This window comes from Ochlerotatus camptorhynchus, unplaced genomic scaffold (genome assembly GCF_037179485.1).
Source record: "Ochlerotatus camptorhynchus isolate MF236.1 unplaced genomic scaffold, CSIRO-AGI_Acam_v1.1 ptg000330l, whole genome shotgun sequence".
Lineage (NCBI taxonomy): Eukaryota > Metazoa > Arthropoda > Insecta > Diptera > Culicidae > Ochlerotatus > Ochlerotatus camptorhynchus.
The window spans coordinates 1419466-1437852 of NW_027040818.1; the positions used below are offsets into that span (position 1 = coordinate 1419466).

The following is an 18387-nucleotide window of genomic DNA, read 5'->3' on the forward strand; positions in this document are numbered from 1 at the left end:
CTTTCACCGCGCTGATTTTGGAGGATTACTTGACGCGCTTTGCCAAACTGACTGGCACATCCTTGAATCCGCTGAAGATATTGACATTGCTTTAGAGTACTTCACCAGTGTGTTGAAGAGTTACTTGGTTGATTTTGTTCCACTGCGCAGGCCATCTTCGAAACCACCTTGGGGAAATATACATTTACGACGACTCAAACGTCTAAGATCCAAAGCACTCAGAACCTACTGCCAGTCTCGTTGTCCTTTTTGCAAGCAACATTTCGCACGTGCAAGTAACAATTATCGCACGTATAACCGTTATCTGTACAAACGCTACTGCAAACGAACTCAGGAAAATCTACGCAGACATCCACGACCTTTTTGGAAATTTGTCGACCCTAAACGGAAGGAGAATGGGCTACCCGTTGAGATGTTTCTGGGCGGTGAAGTCGCCACCTCCGCTTTGGAAAAGTGCAATTTGTTTGCCACTCACTTTAGAAGGGCATTTAATGATTCTACGTCGTCTGCACGTCAAATCACAGAAGCTTGTAGAGATACACCTAGTGGGGTCTGTTCTCTGAGAAGCTTTGCGATCACGTCGAATCAAGCGGACTCCGCAATAAACAAATTGAAATACTCTGAGTCCAGTCCAGATGGCGTCATGCATCCTGAAAAAATGCGGCGAAGAGTTGATTTTCCCTCTTACGACACTTTTCAACATATCATTACGGAAGCATAGTTTTCCCACAAGCTGGAAAATATCGGTCATATTCCCCGTGTTTAAAAAGGAGGATCGACAGAACATCGAGAATTACAGAGGAATAACTTCGTTGTGTGCTTGTTCGAAGGTTTTCGAAATCATAATAAATGATGTACTTTTCGACTCCTGCAAGAATTATATTTCTACGGATCAGCACGGTATCTAACCCAAAAGATCAACGTCCAGTTTACTTCGTTTTGCATACGCAACATTGATACTGGTAATCAGATCGACACCGCATACACTGATTTGAAATCAGCTTTCGATAGAGTTGACCACGGAATATTACTGAAACGTCGGATTACATTTACGGATTGTAACCTCACCGTTAATATCGGATTTGAATCTTCGGAACAATTTTCAAACTTATCTGGCGTCCCACAGGGTAGCAACCTGGGTCCTTTGTTATTCTCACTCTTCATCAACGAGCTTTCTCTCGTACTACCATCTGGCTGCCGTGAGTTTTACGCTGATGACGTCAAAATATACATGATCATTAAAGGTATCGAGGACTGCTATGCTCTACAATTGCTGCTGAATAGTTTTGCTGATTGGTGCACCCGGAACATGCTAACGTTGAGCATCCACAAATGTAACGTTATATCGTTTCATCGCAAGCTCAACCCGATTACATATGATTATTCAATTAATGGTCAGTCCCTTGAGCGTTGTCTTCAAGTTCGTGATCTTGGTGTCATCCTGGATTCAGCGCTGACCTTCCGATCGCACAACAACGATATTATCTGTAGAGCCAACCGACAGCTGGGATTTATGTTCAAAATATCCTGCGAATTTACCGATCCTCTCTGCCTCCGGTCTCTGTACTGCGCACAGGTGCGATCGATTCTGGAATCCAACTCTGTAGTATGGTGCCCGTACCAGTCAACCTGGACTGGTAGGATCGAATCAATTCAGAGAAAATTTGTGTGCGTTAAACCTACCACAATATGGAGATCGATGCAGATTATTGGGACTGCAGACGTTTGAGAAGAGACGGAATGATGCCCAAGCGGTGTTTGTAGCTAAACTTCTCACAGGAGAAACTACGCACCGGAGTAACTAGGTCAACTTAACCTTTACGTTCCTGAACGATTACTTCGCCAACGGAACTTTTTGCTGCTTGAGCCCCGCAACTCCTTGAACGGCCTTCATGAACCTGTCCGCTTTATGTCGACTAGGTTCAACGAAGTCTACATCCTCTTCGACTTCAACTCTACTGTGGCAACATTTAAGCGTAGACTGACTGAATTGCATTAATGGATCGAGTGAGATTCGTTATTGTGAAAGGTGAGTAATATTCCATTGCTCCTAAATTGTAACGATTATGCTACCTGTATATATATATATATATATATATATATATATATATATATATATATATATATATATATATATATATATCTATTTTTTTGCTTCGGATGATGGATGTCCAATGGAGCTGATAGAATTATAATTTTTTTTTTATGTTTTTGACTACAGTTGATATTTGAAGCCATGTTCACTTTATGTTATGTTCACGGATGTGTTTGTTTTGTAATGTTTGTACTGTATTGTGAAAAGATATGGGGTTTTTACACCATTTTTTAATTGGCTTTTCCCCATCACATTCATTAAGACGACAAAAAGTCAGATGAATAAATACATAAATAAATAAATAAATAAACTTTTTTAAACCCTTGAAGTTTTGGCAACAGCATATCGTCTCTAATCTTTACAGAAGTTCTAGAAATTCCCATAAAATCTATGGAACTACCCTGAAGCTATCGGAACTTACCCTTTAAGACGTCCCTGAAGCTCTGGACGACCTTTAAATTCTTAAAATTATTCTAAGGTTTCCGGAACTTCTTCGAAGTTCTTGGAAGTGTAATAAAATAATCTTAACTTCATGGAGGTTCCCAATAACTTTCCTGAAGTAAAAGAACTACGTGGAACTTCCCTAAATTTCAAACGGTCGTGGAACTGCCCTGAAATTCTCAGAAGTGACCCGAAAACATTTTAACTTCGTTGAAGTTTTCTGGACGTTTTCATCTTTACACTTATAACATCTTTAAAGTTCTCACAATGTGTCTTATGTTAGTGGAACTGCCAAAAGCTCTTAGAAGTATTTCAAAGTTCTTTGGTCATTCCGTAAGACTTTTAAACATACCTGTGGCAATATGAACTTCCCAGATGTTTTTGAAACTTTTGCAATGCTCCTGCAATTTTTCTTTAAGTTAATCGAACTCCTGGAGACCTCAGATCTTCATTGGAATTTTACTTTTAAGTTTATCGAACCACCTAGAAGTTACCTTAATTTCAGGAATTATATTGGATTATGTTTTTACAGATAATTTGACCAAAATATAGATGTTTTCTTTAAATTTGGCGAAATTTTGCCAATCGTTTGTTTTATCACGATGGGCTTAACTTCCATTGATATGAGTGATGAGGGCGGTAGTACAGGGTGAGGAAGAATTATTCGTGTTTTTTCTCTCAGTTTATAGCTCGAATTTGACAGATGCTGAAATGAGCACACCCCTGCCAATTGAAACCTTGATACATAATAAATAAATGCTTGTAGTTTCGTTTGAATCGGTTCATGTGGATTGCCGTAATGACAAGGAATTCGTCCGGTACGTATTGCAAAAACATTGCTGATACCTTCGCAAACAGTTCGGGATGCTATAAAACGGTACCATGAACTCGGAAATTTGGAGGAACGTCCAGAAAGAAGCAGAAAAAGAAGTTCGAGATTCTAGACGGTGTATAGCGGAATCATTGACAATCGACCCAAAGTCAGTACGAACTATTCTACGCAAGGATTTAGGATTTCATTTTTACAAATTTTCGAAGAACCATCACCTAAATGACAGGATGAAAAGGAATCGGTACCAAAAATACAAGATTTTATTGAAGGATTTCGGCAATGGACGGCATCGCACGATTTTATTCACCGATGAGAAGATTTTCACTGTTGAGCAATACCACAACCACCAAAACGATCGCCAGCTATTTATTGCCAAAGGGTTCTTCTAGCCGTACGAATGTTTCCAGATCACATCATCCAGCTTCGGTGATGGTTTGGGCGGGAATTACGGCTTCCGGTAAAACTCCCTAAATATTTATCGAAAAAAGGCGTCAAAATCAACCAAATAGTCTATCAGAAGCTGCTGACGGACACAGTTGCACCTTGGGTACGTACGCATTTCGGTAACAACGATTGGACATTTCAACACGATTGGGCACCATCGCATGGAGCGAAAAAGACGCTGGAGCTTTGTAGCAAATTTTTTCCTAGATATTTGACAAAAGATGAATGACCTTCAAACTCTCCTGATTTAAATTCAATGGACTATTCCGTCTGGTCTATTTTTGAGTCCAGAGCCTGTACTAAGTCACACATATCTTTAGATCATCTGAAAGCAAGTTTGACAAAAGTCAGGGATGCAATATCTGTGGAGGAACTAACGTCCATCGTCGATAATTTCCCTAAGAGGTTGAAGGCGTGTGTACGAGTTAAAGGAGTACATTTTGAGAAATTGTTGCGAATATCATAAACTATGTTGGTGTCACTGGCGTGCACAGGGTGGGGCATGGTGAGGAAATTGCTAACCCTTTTAAAAATAAGATTTTTAGTTCCACATTTACAAAATTATGTTATAAAATAACATGATTTGAAGGTAAAATAACCTGAACTTGGTTTGAAGGTAAATGAAAACCTTTTATTGCGTCAATTCCTTTGAGATGGTGCCTGAAAATTGCACCACAAAGGTACATGAAGGGACAAACTTCAATGAAATTTTTGGTCAAAAAATTGCACCGGTGCATACAAAAAATTCTGGTGTAATTTTTTTTCAAGGTGGCTCATGGAGGGTTAAAACAAGAGGGCAAATTTAAGGTTGAAAAAATTAAACTTCGTGGTGGTAAATCAAAGAAAAAGCTTTTTATTGAATATTTCTGGTGTAAAAATATCATCATGGTGATGCATGGAGGGACTAATCAAACTGAATAACATGGAGGGACTAATCAAAATGAATCACTAATTATAATGAATTAATTCAATCACGCTAAAAAATAAGGAGCTACACATTTAACTGAAAATTTCTGGTGGCAAGTTCGCAACATGTGAATGTAGAAGCAAGGTTTATTCATTTTTCTGGTGTATAATTTGCATCGTTCTGATGAATGTAAGCTTCATTGAAAATTTATGGTGCATGAAAAGGTAAAGCCTGAAAATTGACCCACAAAGGTGCATGGTGAAACAAACTTCACTGACAATTTTTGGTGCACCATTCTGATGAATGGAGGAGTATGATTTATTGAAAAATTCTGGAGCAAAATTTGCATCGCTCTGATAAATGAAATGAACAGAAAATTTCTGGTGGAAAACTTGCACTGGTATGGTAAATGAAGGCACAAGCTTTATTTAAAATTAAGTTATATTGAAAATATCTGGTGGAAAATCTGCACCACAACAATGAACAGATCTGAAAGCTTTTCGGAAAATTTTTGGTCTTAAATTTGCATCCTTCTGCTGAATAGAGAAACATTCTTTAATAATAATTTCTGGTGTAAAATTTGCACCATTCTGATGATTAAAGGGAAGCTGCTTTACTGAAAATTTATGATGAAAAATCGGAAAATAGGGCTAAGCTTTATTTGGTGGAAAACCTACAACATTCTGATGATAGGAGAAGCAAGCTATATTGAAAATTACCTGGTGGAAAATGAAAAAAAGGAAATCTGCACCAATCAGAAGGTTGGAGAAGCAATTTTTATTAAACATTAACGGTGGAAAATTTGCATCGTTCAAGTCAAATGAAATTTTCTGGTGTAAAATTTTCTGGGGACGAGTTTGTATTGAAAATTTGCAACAATCTGCTGTATGGAGGGTAGACTGATGCAAAATTTGACTTTTTGACTCCACAGTGCTTTAATGTTTTCAATTCGGTTCCTGATTAGCCTCCCAAAGTTACAACTCATTTGGTTAGAAACAGACTTCGCACAAACCATTTAAAGTTTACATGTAAATTACTATGGGAAATCTCAATTTTTTGTTCATTGCCTTTTTGTCTTTTTCCATATTGAGCTGCGAAACAGTTCGATAGCCATTTTTTATAGAAAATTTTCTCAGCTACAACTTTGGTGAAGACCGTTTCTATGTAAAACGAGACAGGAAAAAGTTATTAATTATTTAAAAGATTGGTAAACTTATGAGATGATCAAGCAGCTACTCTGTAGGCAACACTGTATTTTGCAGTGTGACATAGTAGCCATGATTTTTGTGTCCTATTCAACGCCCCAGAAACACCAATGTTGCCTGCTGAGCAGTTGATTGAGCATGATCATAGGACATCAGCACATTGAACCATTGATAACTTTCGATCCTTGTATTTAATCAAAAAGTAGTCTTCAGCAAAGTTGTAGCTGGGGAAATTTCCTACAAGTACAGTTGAAATGAACAAAAATCTTGGTTTTACCATAGTAATTCCCATACAAACTTTAAATGGTTTGTGCCATCTCAGTTTCTCACCAAATGGGTTCAAATTTTGAGAGGTTAGTCAGGATCCGATTTGGAATCGTTTCAGTACTGTGGAGCGAAAATTTCAAATTTTGCATCACTCTAATGGAGGGTCAAGCTGAATTGAAAATTCCTGATGTAAAAATTGCACAGTTCTGGTGAATGGAGGGGCAAGCTTTATTGAACATTTCTGGTAGAAAAACTACAACGTTTTGATGGATGGACGGACAACTTAAACTTGACTTCCGAGAAGAATCTCAAGGGTATTGAATTCTGAGGATTGTTCCAAAAGAAAAGATTTCTAGGGATGATTCTATAAAAATTCTGCGAATGATTTCTAGTGAACCTTGCAGATAGTTCCAAGATAATTTCGAAAAGAATACCGAAAGAATCAAATTTTGAATGGAATTACAAAGGTATGTTGGGGAAAATTTCAAGGAAATTCCAAGGAGCTCATTTTGGGAAGAATTTCTGGAAAATTCAGAAGAAATTCTTCTGAAACTTTAGGGGAATTTCTGTTCCAAGGTGTTTTGAGAAAAAAAGGTCTAAAATATTCCGAGAAGAACCTCGAGGATATTGAATTCTTAGGACAGTTCTAAAATAGTTCTGGGTAGAGTTCAAAGAAAATTCTGCGGATAACTTGTAGTGCATCCTGCAGATAGTTCCGTGATAATTTCGAAAAGAATACCAAGAAAATCAAATTTAGAGTGAAATTCCAAAGGGATTTTACGCAAAATTTAAAGCGAATTCCGAGGATAATCTCAAGATCATTCCGGGAAAAATTTCTGAAACTCTAAACGAATTTCAGTTTTAAGGTGTTCTGAGAAAAAACATGAAGAGTTCCAAATATAATTCCAGTGGACTTCTGAGAAGAATTTCAAAAGAGCTCTTAGGAGACTTCTAAAAAAATCCAAGAAGAACCTTAAGGATATTGAATTCTGAGGACAGTTCCAAAGGATTTCTGGAGAGTATTCCAAGAAAATTCTGCGAATAATTTCTGGTGAATCCTGCATATAGTTCCAAGATAATTCCGAAAAGAATACCGAGAAAAAATAGATTTTGAGTGGAATTCCAAAGGGATTTTGAGGAAAATTTTAAGGGAGTACCGATAATTTCTAGCTCATTCCGGGAATAATTTCTGGACAATACTGAGGAAATTCTTTTGAAACTCTAAGGGAATTTCAGTTCCAAGGTGTTCTGAGTAAAAGTCAAGAATAGGTCTAAAAATAATTCCAGAGGACTTCTGAGAAGAATTTCAAAAGAGCTCATTGAGTTCTAAAAATTTCGAAAAGAACCTCAAGGTATTCTGAGGATGGACTTTTTCACAACTGTACAAATGTTGAAGATGCTTTTGGATTCCCTAATTGAAAAGTGGGTATAAGTCTGCTATTTATTAATTTTATCTAGATGAATGCGTCATTGGGACGGACTAATGGAAATTTTTGGTCGCTATTGAAAATTAAGTCGATTGCTGAATTTATCTATGGGCCCAAATTAGGGGCATTTAGACCGACATTACATCCATTTCCCGTATATTGATAATGATCGGCCGACGGAAACATTCGTGGGTGTGAGACGGGGTTTCAACACGACGTCCATCTTCAATACCATTGCTGAGGCCCTGACAGCGATGCAGATTTCTTGGGAGCAGGTGATGGCAGTATGTTTCGACGGTGCCAGCACAATGGCTGGCAGCACTGCCGGAGTACAAGCCAAGTGCAAGGACAAAAACAACCATATACTTTTATGAAGAGCTTTGAGTGTGTTGGTTTATTTCCTTTTAATTCCGTTATAAGTGCATATCTTTTGACAGATACGCGTATTTCATCTACTTCTTGAACACTTCATCAGTGCCAAGTACTCAACACCACCGATCAAGATTGGATTGATTAAGAGCAATATACTGTTTATTCACTGCTATGCTCACTGTTTGAACCTTGTACTTGTCGAAGCAGTGTGCATGCGAAAGGAGACTGCGATTGTTATTGGTCATTCATATCGGTTTGTCGGTGCTATCACCACCATCTGAAGTGACTTCAGCTGAATCCAATCACCAAGGCAACAACATTGCAGCAAATGTATCATTTCGGTTAAAGCCCTACTATTGCAACCATTTTACGAACTGATCATCATCGACATTGTCGATGGAAATAAATTGTCAATTCCATTGGCTGTCTGAAAGCAGTTTGCGTTAAAGAGGATGAACCACCACCAAAGCAAAAAATAAATAAAATTAGCTAAATTGAACAGTAGGGAAATAGTGGGAGGTGGACAGCACCATCCACCACATACTCAGTACTCCCCATCCCCAGATTAAATGCATCATATAAAAAAATGCCCCTCCTTAACAAGATTCCTGTGCACGCTAGTGGTTGGTGTACCTACATTTCCCATAAATATGTTGTAATTCAATACACAAGCAATAAAGTTACGACTAAATCATTAAACACGGATAATTATTCCTCACCCTGTAGGTAGTAAGCACCTCCTTTTCATTTTTGAATAATTAATCTGAACATACCAAATCCTTTAAATTTGTCAAACCTCTTAACGGAATCTCTTTATGAAAAGCTTTGAGTGGGTTGGTTTATTTCCCGAAATACGCGTATCTGTCAAAAGATAAGCAATTATAACGGAATTTAAAGGAAATAAACCAACCCACTCAAAGCTCTTCATACCAAATCGATAAGATAGGAAACTTCGAAATTACTTCAGTATGGAATCTGACATTCATTGGTAAACCGGCAGTGTTGGCAGGAAAAGTGATTTTTGGCATTTCATTCAAAACATCGATCTTCGAACACCTATTACCTTTTTTTAATAGACAAACGCAAAGCGGAAAGCCGGGTTACAACCAATCGTCCCATAAATTTTGTATAGTTGTTTGTGACCCCAAATAGAACCAAAAACCCATTGTTCTACAAATATGATCATGATGACCCACCCTAATGGGCATCCAAACATTTGCTCATGCTTTTTTTGTGTGGAACTTTGATCAGAGAAGCGAATTTCGATCCAAATTTCTACGCCATCTTAATATTGATTAGTTAAAATCAGCTTTCGGAGTTGGTTAATCTTGGTGTAACCACTATGACAGCCCATGTAGAAAAGTGAATTTTCCATGCTGTGTGGACTTAGTAAACCTTTCTAACTCACCGTTCCACAGTGGGACCGGGAAGGACAAAACCTCTGAAATCGAAATAGGAAATCCAGCGGAAATGAGAAATGCTTTCTTTTGCAGGTGGACCACATACAGCTAGTCGTGAAACTAACGAGTGGCGTCAGAACGAACCATCTTAAATAGCCGGACCGATTAATTCCTCAAACAGTGAACCGGTTTCCTCGTCAGTGAATCACCTTGAGAGGATTGTTGGTCTCAGTGTCGTAGGAGAAGTACTGCACCTCCATTCGCCTCAACAGCCGCATTTTAGTGGGGCACAGATGGGACCATCAGATTGTAACCCGCTGTTATTTTTTTTTCGGCAGGTAATAAAGCTTATGTTTCCTAGCCCTCACAAGAACACAATTAAAAAGACAAAAGTCATGCTTCGAACTCCTGCCTAATCGATCGCAAAAGATTGGCTTCATCCTCTTTCCCAGAGCATCCACTACAATTTGACACTGATTCTTGCCTATTCCCCAAAGTTGACATAGTGGGTGTTTGCACGCCACAACGTTGAAATTTGATTACCTATACCTACTATCTTTCATCTGGAAGTATCTCCAATGACGTATTTGGAAAGAAATCGTATGACAATAATAGAAAAAAAGGCACTCAATCACCTAATGCGATTACCGACACCACGTGCCTACGCACCATAAACCACTTCCGCCGTTATCGTAATAGCGCTACAACTTTCGCGGCTGATGGACGGGAAAGTTCCTAGAACGGTTTCAAAAGCACGTGTTGAATTGACCATCACAACAGATGAATCGCGCCAAAAGAAAACAGTTCATCCGCGCGCACAGGCAAGTTCATCTGCGAGATGAGCGATCAATTTTCCTCTCTCTCGCACGGATGCTGTGCCCCGAGTGAGAGGAGCTCACAGCGCTCTCCCTGTGTCCTACTTTCAACTTTTGGTCAGGATTCAGTATGACGTCATGGACGTCATACACCCGCTGTCTCATCAGGACTGCTGCAGTAGTGCATGCGTCGTGTGCATCAGCGGATAGACAGTGATAATCAGGGGAATAGGAAGCATTTTCCATCGTTGCTGGCCATGGTTGGAGAGTGCATCCTGCCTGGCACCAGACGCCAAGTCATGCCACCTATCTATGCAAACTCGGGTCGGTTGAATCGGTCATTGCACTCCGCGAGTAAATAGAATTCCGACTCACTCAGTCTCTCTTATTCTCTGTGCAATAAGCTTGACTAGGTTTATACCTTCATATCGGTACTGCGTCATAGATTGGAAAATTTTACTATCTATCTATTTAACATATTTGTGCGATGCATCAGCTTTGCCCCATTATGTACATATGGATGCATTTTTGACCATATCTGTAGTAAATGGATGAGTGCGAGCTATTTTTAAACTAGGGAGAAATGCAGTTTGCTCATCGGGGAACTTTTTCTGTGACTTCTGATCTGTGGTTGTTTCCCATATTATTGAAGTGGTTTTGTTCCGGGAAAGGAAGAATGTATGAAGTAGTAGAAATTGATAGGGGTAGTGCTTATTACAGAGAGAAAACTTAAAGGCTGAGCAATGACATGGACCATCGGTTTTAATTGAATCGCGGGGATGCATTGCAATCCCAAGTGGATGCTGTGCTATATAGCAGTGTTCGTTGCGTAATAGCATTTGATGAGAGTGCTGTGTTGAATGCTATATGAAGGAATTCAGAGCAACTGTCAATCGACGAATGTTCCAGATAAATGTGATAAGAAGAAGATTTCCCCTCTTACATAAAAATTTACTTACGATGTATAGCATTGCTTTGAATTTGTTGAATTTATCCTAAGCAATATTTTCTTAGAAACGCCATTTACACAAACTTAATCAACTTCAGAATTTGGGTGAGATATGAATGATCATGATGAGAATTAAGTAAATAACTAACAACCTTAGTTTTGTTTTCCCCATATCGGCATTATTTTGCTGGGATTTCCACTGCCGAGTGCTCGGCAACTCTTTTTACTAAGATCTCAGCAAACATTACGTTTGTTACCTGAGATTCAGTGAAAATTTGTCCGAGACTCAGCAATCAAATGTCACTTTTGCTACGATCCCAGTAAGAACAGATTGCCGGGAGTTCGGCTGTGCAAATCTCAGCAAAAAGTGCTGAGATTCGGCTATCAAAATTAAGTGTGAAGATTTACACCATTCCTAAGACATTCTCATCAAAATCTTGGAATTTCTATAGACTGGATTTGACTGGACTGGTGTTATGTTGTCTTCGGCACACATTTCTGTTCATTTAGGACGATTATTGAGTACTAAAAATGCAGAGATTATTCGTTTTTATTTTCTCATTGCGTTAAAACTAGTTTCGGACGGTGGTAATTTACCAACGGATAACATTTTTGCTGACATTTCCGCTCGACCTTTTCTCCATTAGAGTTCAACCTTTTGTCACCATTCGGCATTTTTCATAATCAACTGTTCGTTCCTCTTTGGTTCATTCGACTTTTTCTCTCTCTGTGACCCATATGACCTTTTGTCCATTCGACCTTTTGTGCATTCAACTTTTTTCCATTCGATCTTTTGTCCATTCGACCTTTTGTACCTTCAAACTATTGTCGTTTCAACCTTCTGTCATTTACCGTTTTGTCTTTTGACAATTTGTGCCGCAATCATTCAGTCGATATGAAATTGTAATAAAGTTATCTTTTCGTTAAGAAAATTGGGAGTTTCTTGTTAAAGGAAAGTGCGTCTAACCTGCCGGGTCATTTAACTTAATCTTCTTCTCCAATCTTAAAATCGATTATTCTATTTCTATATCTAGGGGAATTTACGTATTCTCGGCAACCTAAGCAGCGACCTTCTTTCTATAGCCTTTTTCTCTATGGAACGCACACATATGCAGTATTGGTTTGTTTACAATCTTTTGCTGCCAGCTGCTCTAACAATTTCAGTCGAAATAATTGTCAAAAACTGTTTTGAAACGCTTTTACAAAGCTCCAATCTTCTCTAGTGAGAGCGAGTATTGTCGGCAACCAGTTTTTCTTCGGCAACCGTTCCATTTGAACTGCATGTAAATCTGCTGTTCTATTATCGGCAACTCGAAATGGGTGATGGATGATTTAAACAGGCTTGATGGAGCCTCACTCTCCAAGCAAAGTCTGAAATCAAATTGAAAACTAAATTTGGTGTTGTTATGTTGATGAGAATGATTACTGAAGTAGCTTTCGTTTTAGCGGTAAATGTTTGGTCGTTTTAACCGTAAAAATATTAATTTCGAGAGCAAAAAAATCTTCCATCAAACAGAAAACTTATTCTGCTGTCAGTGAAAGTAAACTGAAAACTCAATTTGATGTACATTTTTCATGTATATAACAAAACGAGTATTCAATTTGATGTCCAAAATCAAATGGTCGAAAGACAGAATGTCGAAAGACAGAATGTCGAAAGACAGAAGGTCGAAAGACAGAAGGTCGAAAGACAGAAGGTCGAAAGACAGAAGGTCGAAAGACAGAAGGTCGAAAGACAGAAGGTCGAAAGACAGAAGGTCGAAAGACAGATGGTCAAAAGACAGATGGTCGAAAGACACAATGTCGAAAGACACAATGTCGAAAGACACAATGTTGAAATACACAATGTCGAAAGACACAATGTCGAAAGACACAATGTCGAAAGACACAATGTCGAAAGACACAATGTCGAAAGACAGAATGTCGAAAGACAGAAGTTCGAAAGACACAATGTCGAAAGACACAATGTCGAAAGACACAATGTCGAAAGACAGAATGTCGAAAGACAGAAGTTCGAAAGACACAATGTCAAAAGACAGAATGTCGAAAGACAGAAGTTCGAAAGACAGAAGTTCGAAAGACAGAAGGTCGAAAGACAGAAGATCGAAAGACAGAAGGTCGAAAGACAGAATGTCGAAAGACAGAATGTCGAAAGACAAAATGTCGAAAGACAAAATGTCGAAAGACAGAAGGTCGAAAGACAGAAGGTCAAAAGAGAGAAGGTCGAAAGACAGAAGGTTGAACGACAGAAGGTCGAAAGACAGAAGGTCGAAAGACAGAAGGTCGAAAGACAGAAGGTCGAAAGACAGAAGGTCGAAAGACAGAAGGTCGAAAGACAGAAAGGTCGAAAGACAGAAAGGTCGAAAGACAGAAGGTCGAAAGACAGAAGGTCGAAAGACAGAAAGGTCGAAAGACAGAAAGGTCGAAAGACAGAAGGTCGAAAGACAGAAGGTCGAAAGACAGAAGGTTGAAAGACAGAAGGTCAAAAGACACAATGTCGAAAGACAGAAGGTCGATAGACAAAAGGTCGAAAGACAGAAGATCGAAAGACAGAAGTTCGAAGACAGAAAGTCGAAAGACAGAAAGTCGAAAGACAGAAGGTCGACAGACAGAAGGTTGAAAAACAGAAGGTCGAAAGACAGAAGGTCGAAAGACAGAAGGTCGAAAGACAGAAGGTCGAAAGACAGAAGGTCGAAAGACAGAAGGTCGAAAGACAGAAGGTCGAAAGACGGAAGGTCGAAAGACAGAAGGTCGAAAGACAGAAGGTCGAAAGACACAATGTCAAAAGACACAATGTCGAAAGACAGAAGGTCGATAGACAAAAGGTCGAAAGACAGAAGATCGAAAGACAGAAGTTCGAAAGACAGAAAGTCGAAAGACAGAAGGTCGAAAGACAGAAAGTCGAAAGACAGAAGGTCGACAGACAGAAGGTCGAAAAACAGTAGGTTGAAAGACAGAAAGTCGAAATACAGACGATTGAAAGACAGAAGGTCGAAAATCAAAAGGTTGAAGGACAGAAGGTCTAAAAACATTTTCGAAAGACAGCAGATTTAAAGACAGAAGTTCAAAAATGAAAAAAAGTCGGAACTACAAATGGTTGGAAGTACAAAAGGTTGAAAGACCAAAGGTCGATAGATAAAAGATCGAAAGACAAAAGGCCGATAGACTAAAGATCGAAAGACAAAAGGTCGAAAAACAAAAGGTCGAAAAACAAAAGGCCGAAAGACAAAAGGTCGAAAAACTAAATATCGAAAGACAAAAGGTCGAAAGACAAAAGGTCGAAAGACAAAAGGTCGAAAGACAAATGGTCGAAAGACAGAAGGTCGAAAGACAGAAGGTCGAAAGACAGAAGGTCGAAAGACAGAAGGTCGAAAGACAGAAGGTCGAAAGACAGAAGGTCGAAAGACAGAAGGTCGAAAGACAGAAGGTCGAAAGACAGAAGGTCGAAAGACAGAAGGCCGAAAAACAGAAGGTCGAAAGACAGAAGGTCGAAAGACACAATGTCGAAAGACACAATGTCGGAAGACAGAAGGTCGAAAAACAAAAGGTCGAAAGACAGAATGTGGAAAGACAGAAGGTCGAAAGACAGAAGGTCAAAAGACAGAAGTTCGAAATACAGAAAGTCTAAAGACAGAAGGTTGACAGACAGAAGATCGAAAGACAGAAGGTCGAAAGACAGAAGGTTGAAAGACAGAAGATCGAAAGACAGAAGGTCGATAGACAAAAGGTCCAAAGACAAAAGGTCGAAAGACAAAAGGTCGAAAAACAAAAAGTTGAAAGACAAAAGGTTGAAAGACAAAAGAAGCGAAAAGTCAAAAGGGACAATAGGTAGACAAACCAAAAGCTGATGTAAATATTCTGAAACTGATTGGTATGATTCTGAAAAGTGAAATATTGATTGATTTCCTTTATTTAGGAGATTTTCATCAAAAGTAAATTATGATTTTTTATTATTTTCCCTTGTTTTGAAGCTTATGCGTGATAATGTTTGCACCATTGAGTAATGTCAAAATTAAAAAAATTCTCAAAAATTTTGTTTTCGAGTTTTTTTATTTATTCAAAGGGGGATGTTTCTCAGAGTCTTAAACTATGTTAATCATCGATCGAGTTTCCACTTGCTGCAATTACGGCCTCCACACGCTTCCGGAATGCACGGCAGGTTCTAATAATGTAGTCTGGATCCATTTCTCTCCAGGTACGGGTCAATGTTTGTCTGAGGCTTGCTGTACTCGGGTGGCGTTTAGAACAGGCCTTGGCCTTCATGACGCGCCATATTGAGTAATCCAGCGGATTAAGATCGGGGCTGGAAGGCGGCCACATATCCTTCGCCCAGAACGGAAGATGTTCCTGCAACTACTTCTGAGTGCGGTTCGAGGTGTGGCAAGGAGCCCCATCTTGTTGAAATACAACATTTGGCCTCGGACCGTACTGTTCTTTACTTAAAATCCCGATGTAGACCTCCGTGTTGACCTTGTTGCCTTCTGGAATGAACACCGGGTCCGTTTTTTTGTCATCGGAAGCCACCAATTCAAACACCATAACGCTAGCAGGATGCTTGGTCAGATACACATTCTTGTTCTCGTCGGCCACGTCTTTTACCGGAAGAGAACTAATATACCGGTCGGTTCTGGAATTTGATACGGGATCGACGGAGAACAGGATTACCGGATTTTGTCGCTTAAGGAAGTTCAAGATATTCTTGCATCGTTCGACTCGTAGCTCCCGGATGCGGTTGGTAATCATGTGAGTTTTTTTTGTACCCTCGACTTCGCCCCGCAATCTTCCTTTACGATCTTCCGTATCTAGAGGAATTTTACAACTATTCTGGAAAACATTTCAAAGCATATATTTTGATGATTTTGAAAAACTATCTGAATTAGCAGACCAAATTAATTTTAAGCAGCGAACCAATGTGTACAACCCGCATCGGTACGTAGCAAATCAATTACCTACCACGAACGCACAGAAGACCTTAGCACACCGTAAATCAGTTTTACGACACTTTGATGATACAATTAAGACTTTATTGCATGTTGTATACCGACATGAACTCTTTGCGTTTTCACTTTTCAACGGATCAGACAACGGATTTGTCTGATTTACCTACACAAACAGGACTAGTAGTGTTAATAACAGACGCAGGGTTGAAGCGTCTAGAGGTGATTGTTTAAATCTATGAATTCATTAGCTTACATAATGGAAGACGAATCATTACCTTAAAATCACTGCTAGATGACTTCTGTCTGGAGATTGCGATGAATTTGTTCGATAAAAGACTAAGTACTACGTTAGCTAGTAGGCCTGCTTGCAAAAAGGTAATCCAATTTTTAACGACTTCAATTACATGTCCGCACTTTGCATTATTCATAGGAACATTTGGATGACCATGTACATGTATAGACAGGAATTGTGTACTACAAAAATCGACCGAATACGACAACCACGACCCAAGTGGAGCATATTAGCATGCAACGGATTAGTCGTTTGACACAAGGCAAAGGAAATTCCATGCGCGCAATTTTGGACCATGAGCGACCAACGACGGTGGCGTTTGGTTGAACTGATGAATCGATTGGCCGATGTCGAATGCATGGCCCGGCCGAGGACACGAGCGAAAGTTACAAACTTGTCAAATTTTGTGGTTTATATAATTCCCTCGTTATTATGCTAGCTGGTCGCCGAAGCCAACGATGCCACCCCAAACGGGGTAGTGGGAGAATCGGTATAAAATTGCATGGGTTCGTTCAATTAGGTATCACTGTTCAATCAATCGATTATTTGCAAATATCGCTGCATCCTTGCCCAAAATGTTCTCCAAATTGGTAAGACTTTTAAATTTTGATGATTCCAGACTTTCTTCTAAACCACACAATCTATTTTAGGTTATCGCTGCTTGCTTGGCTGTAGCCGCCGCTAAACCGGAACCAGGATTGCTGGGAGCTCCACTGGCGTACAACGCTGCTCCGCTGGCCTACGGTGCTGCTCCGCTAGCTTATGGTGCTGCTCCGCTAGCCTACGGCGCTGCTCCACTGGCATACGGCGCTGCTCCACTGGCATACGGCGCTGCTCCACTTGCATACGGCGCTGCTCCACTGGCATACGGCGCTGCTCCGCTAGCCTATGGTGCTGCACCGCTGGCCTACAGTACTCCGTTGATCCAACAGGGCTTACTTAGAACTGCCTACACCCAGACCGTTGGACGTAGCTATGCTCCATCCGTCCTAACTGCCTCGGCTCCAGTCACCACCTATGCCGCTCCAGTTGCCGCTGCAGCTCCAGTTTTTCCACAGCTTGCCTACGCAGCCCCGAATAACTTCGTTGCGAGGGCCTTCGCTCCTGCTGTCATCCCAGCTGTTGGCCCAGCCATTGCAAGAACCCCAGTTGTGGGCCCAGCGGTCGCAGCCAGAACTCCAGTCGTAAGCCCTGTTGCTCCAGCTCCTGCAGCTCCAGGCTCAGGTGTTGCTGCCGCTCGATTGACCGCTGCTCGAGCCCCGTTCGCCACCTACGGAGTTCCGGCGGCCACTGTCTCCGCTAGCGCGTAATCAATTTGTGTGTGATATTTTAGAGCAATTGCTGCAATTAATCGTTTGTATTGTCACTGAATAGTTTGTAAGGTTGTTGTACATAGTCAATGAGTTTTTTGTTTGTTTGTTCTATTAAATCTAATTGAAACTTGAAAATGAATCTTTGCGACTTTTATTTTACATTCCATCATCAGACTCAGGGTATAAATAGCGGGACGTTGCCGATTCTACCGGTAGTCACATGTAGGAGGCCATCAATTTTGAAATGTATGGGCTTGGTAGTTTTGAATCTTAGAATGTATGGAGATTTGTGGATTATTCGGTTTTGCCAGATTATTCAGAAACTACGGCATTTATTCCTATCATTTGTGTATTGGCAAAAGTGGATAACTTTTACCCGTTTCGCAAATAAGTGCTTAGTTGACAGAATTTACTTGCAATAAAACTTTGCTGAAGACCACTTTTTTATTAGACTTCAAGGTAATTAGTTATTAGTTTAGTTATTGAACGAAGTAGACTGTGCCGGCGAACGATCGTGTTTATTTTTGCTGTCAATATTTAAGTGCTTTTCATGAAGAAAATCCCCAGTTTAGTTTTCGAGGAGTTGATTTTAACCTGAAAAGTTAGTTTCTGTGGAACGTTCTACTAGTGAACTACAACCGAGCAGTACATTCCGCGTACCATGCAGGTCGAAACGGAACCAACCGTT

At 39.8% G+C, this 18387-nt stretch overlaps 1 protein-coding gene across 1 annotated transcript; it reads left to right on the forward strand.

Moving 5' to 3' along the window:
* Positions 1 to 16876: 16876 nt before the first annotated feature.
* Positions 16877 to 17771, forward strand: LOC135708558 (cuticle protein 38-like). The gene is made up of 3 exons (XM_065230659.1): positions 16877 to 16976; positions 17037 to 17151; positions 17272 to 17771. Exons 1-3 carry the CDS (start codon positions 16962 to 16964, stop codon positions 17694 to 17696), a joined length of 555 nt encoding a protein of 184 aa, XP_065086731.1. The 5' UTR covers positions 16877 to 16961; the 3' UTR covers positions 17697 to 17771.
* The last annotated feature ends 616 nt before the right edge of the window (positions 17772 to 18387 follow it).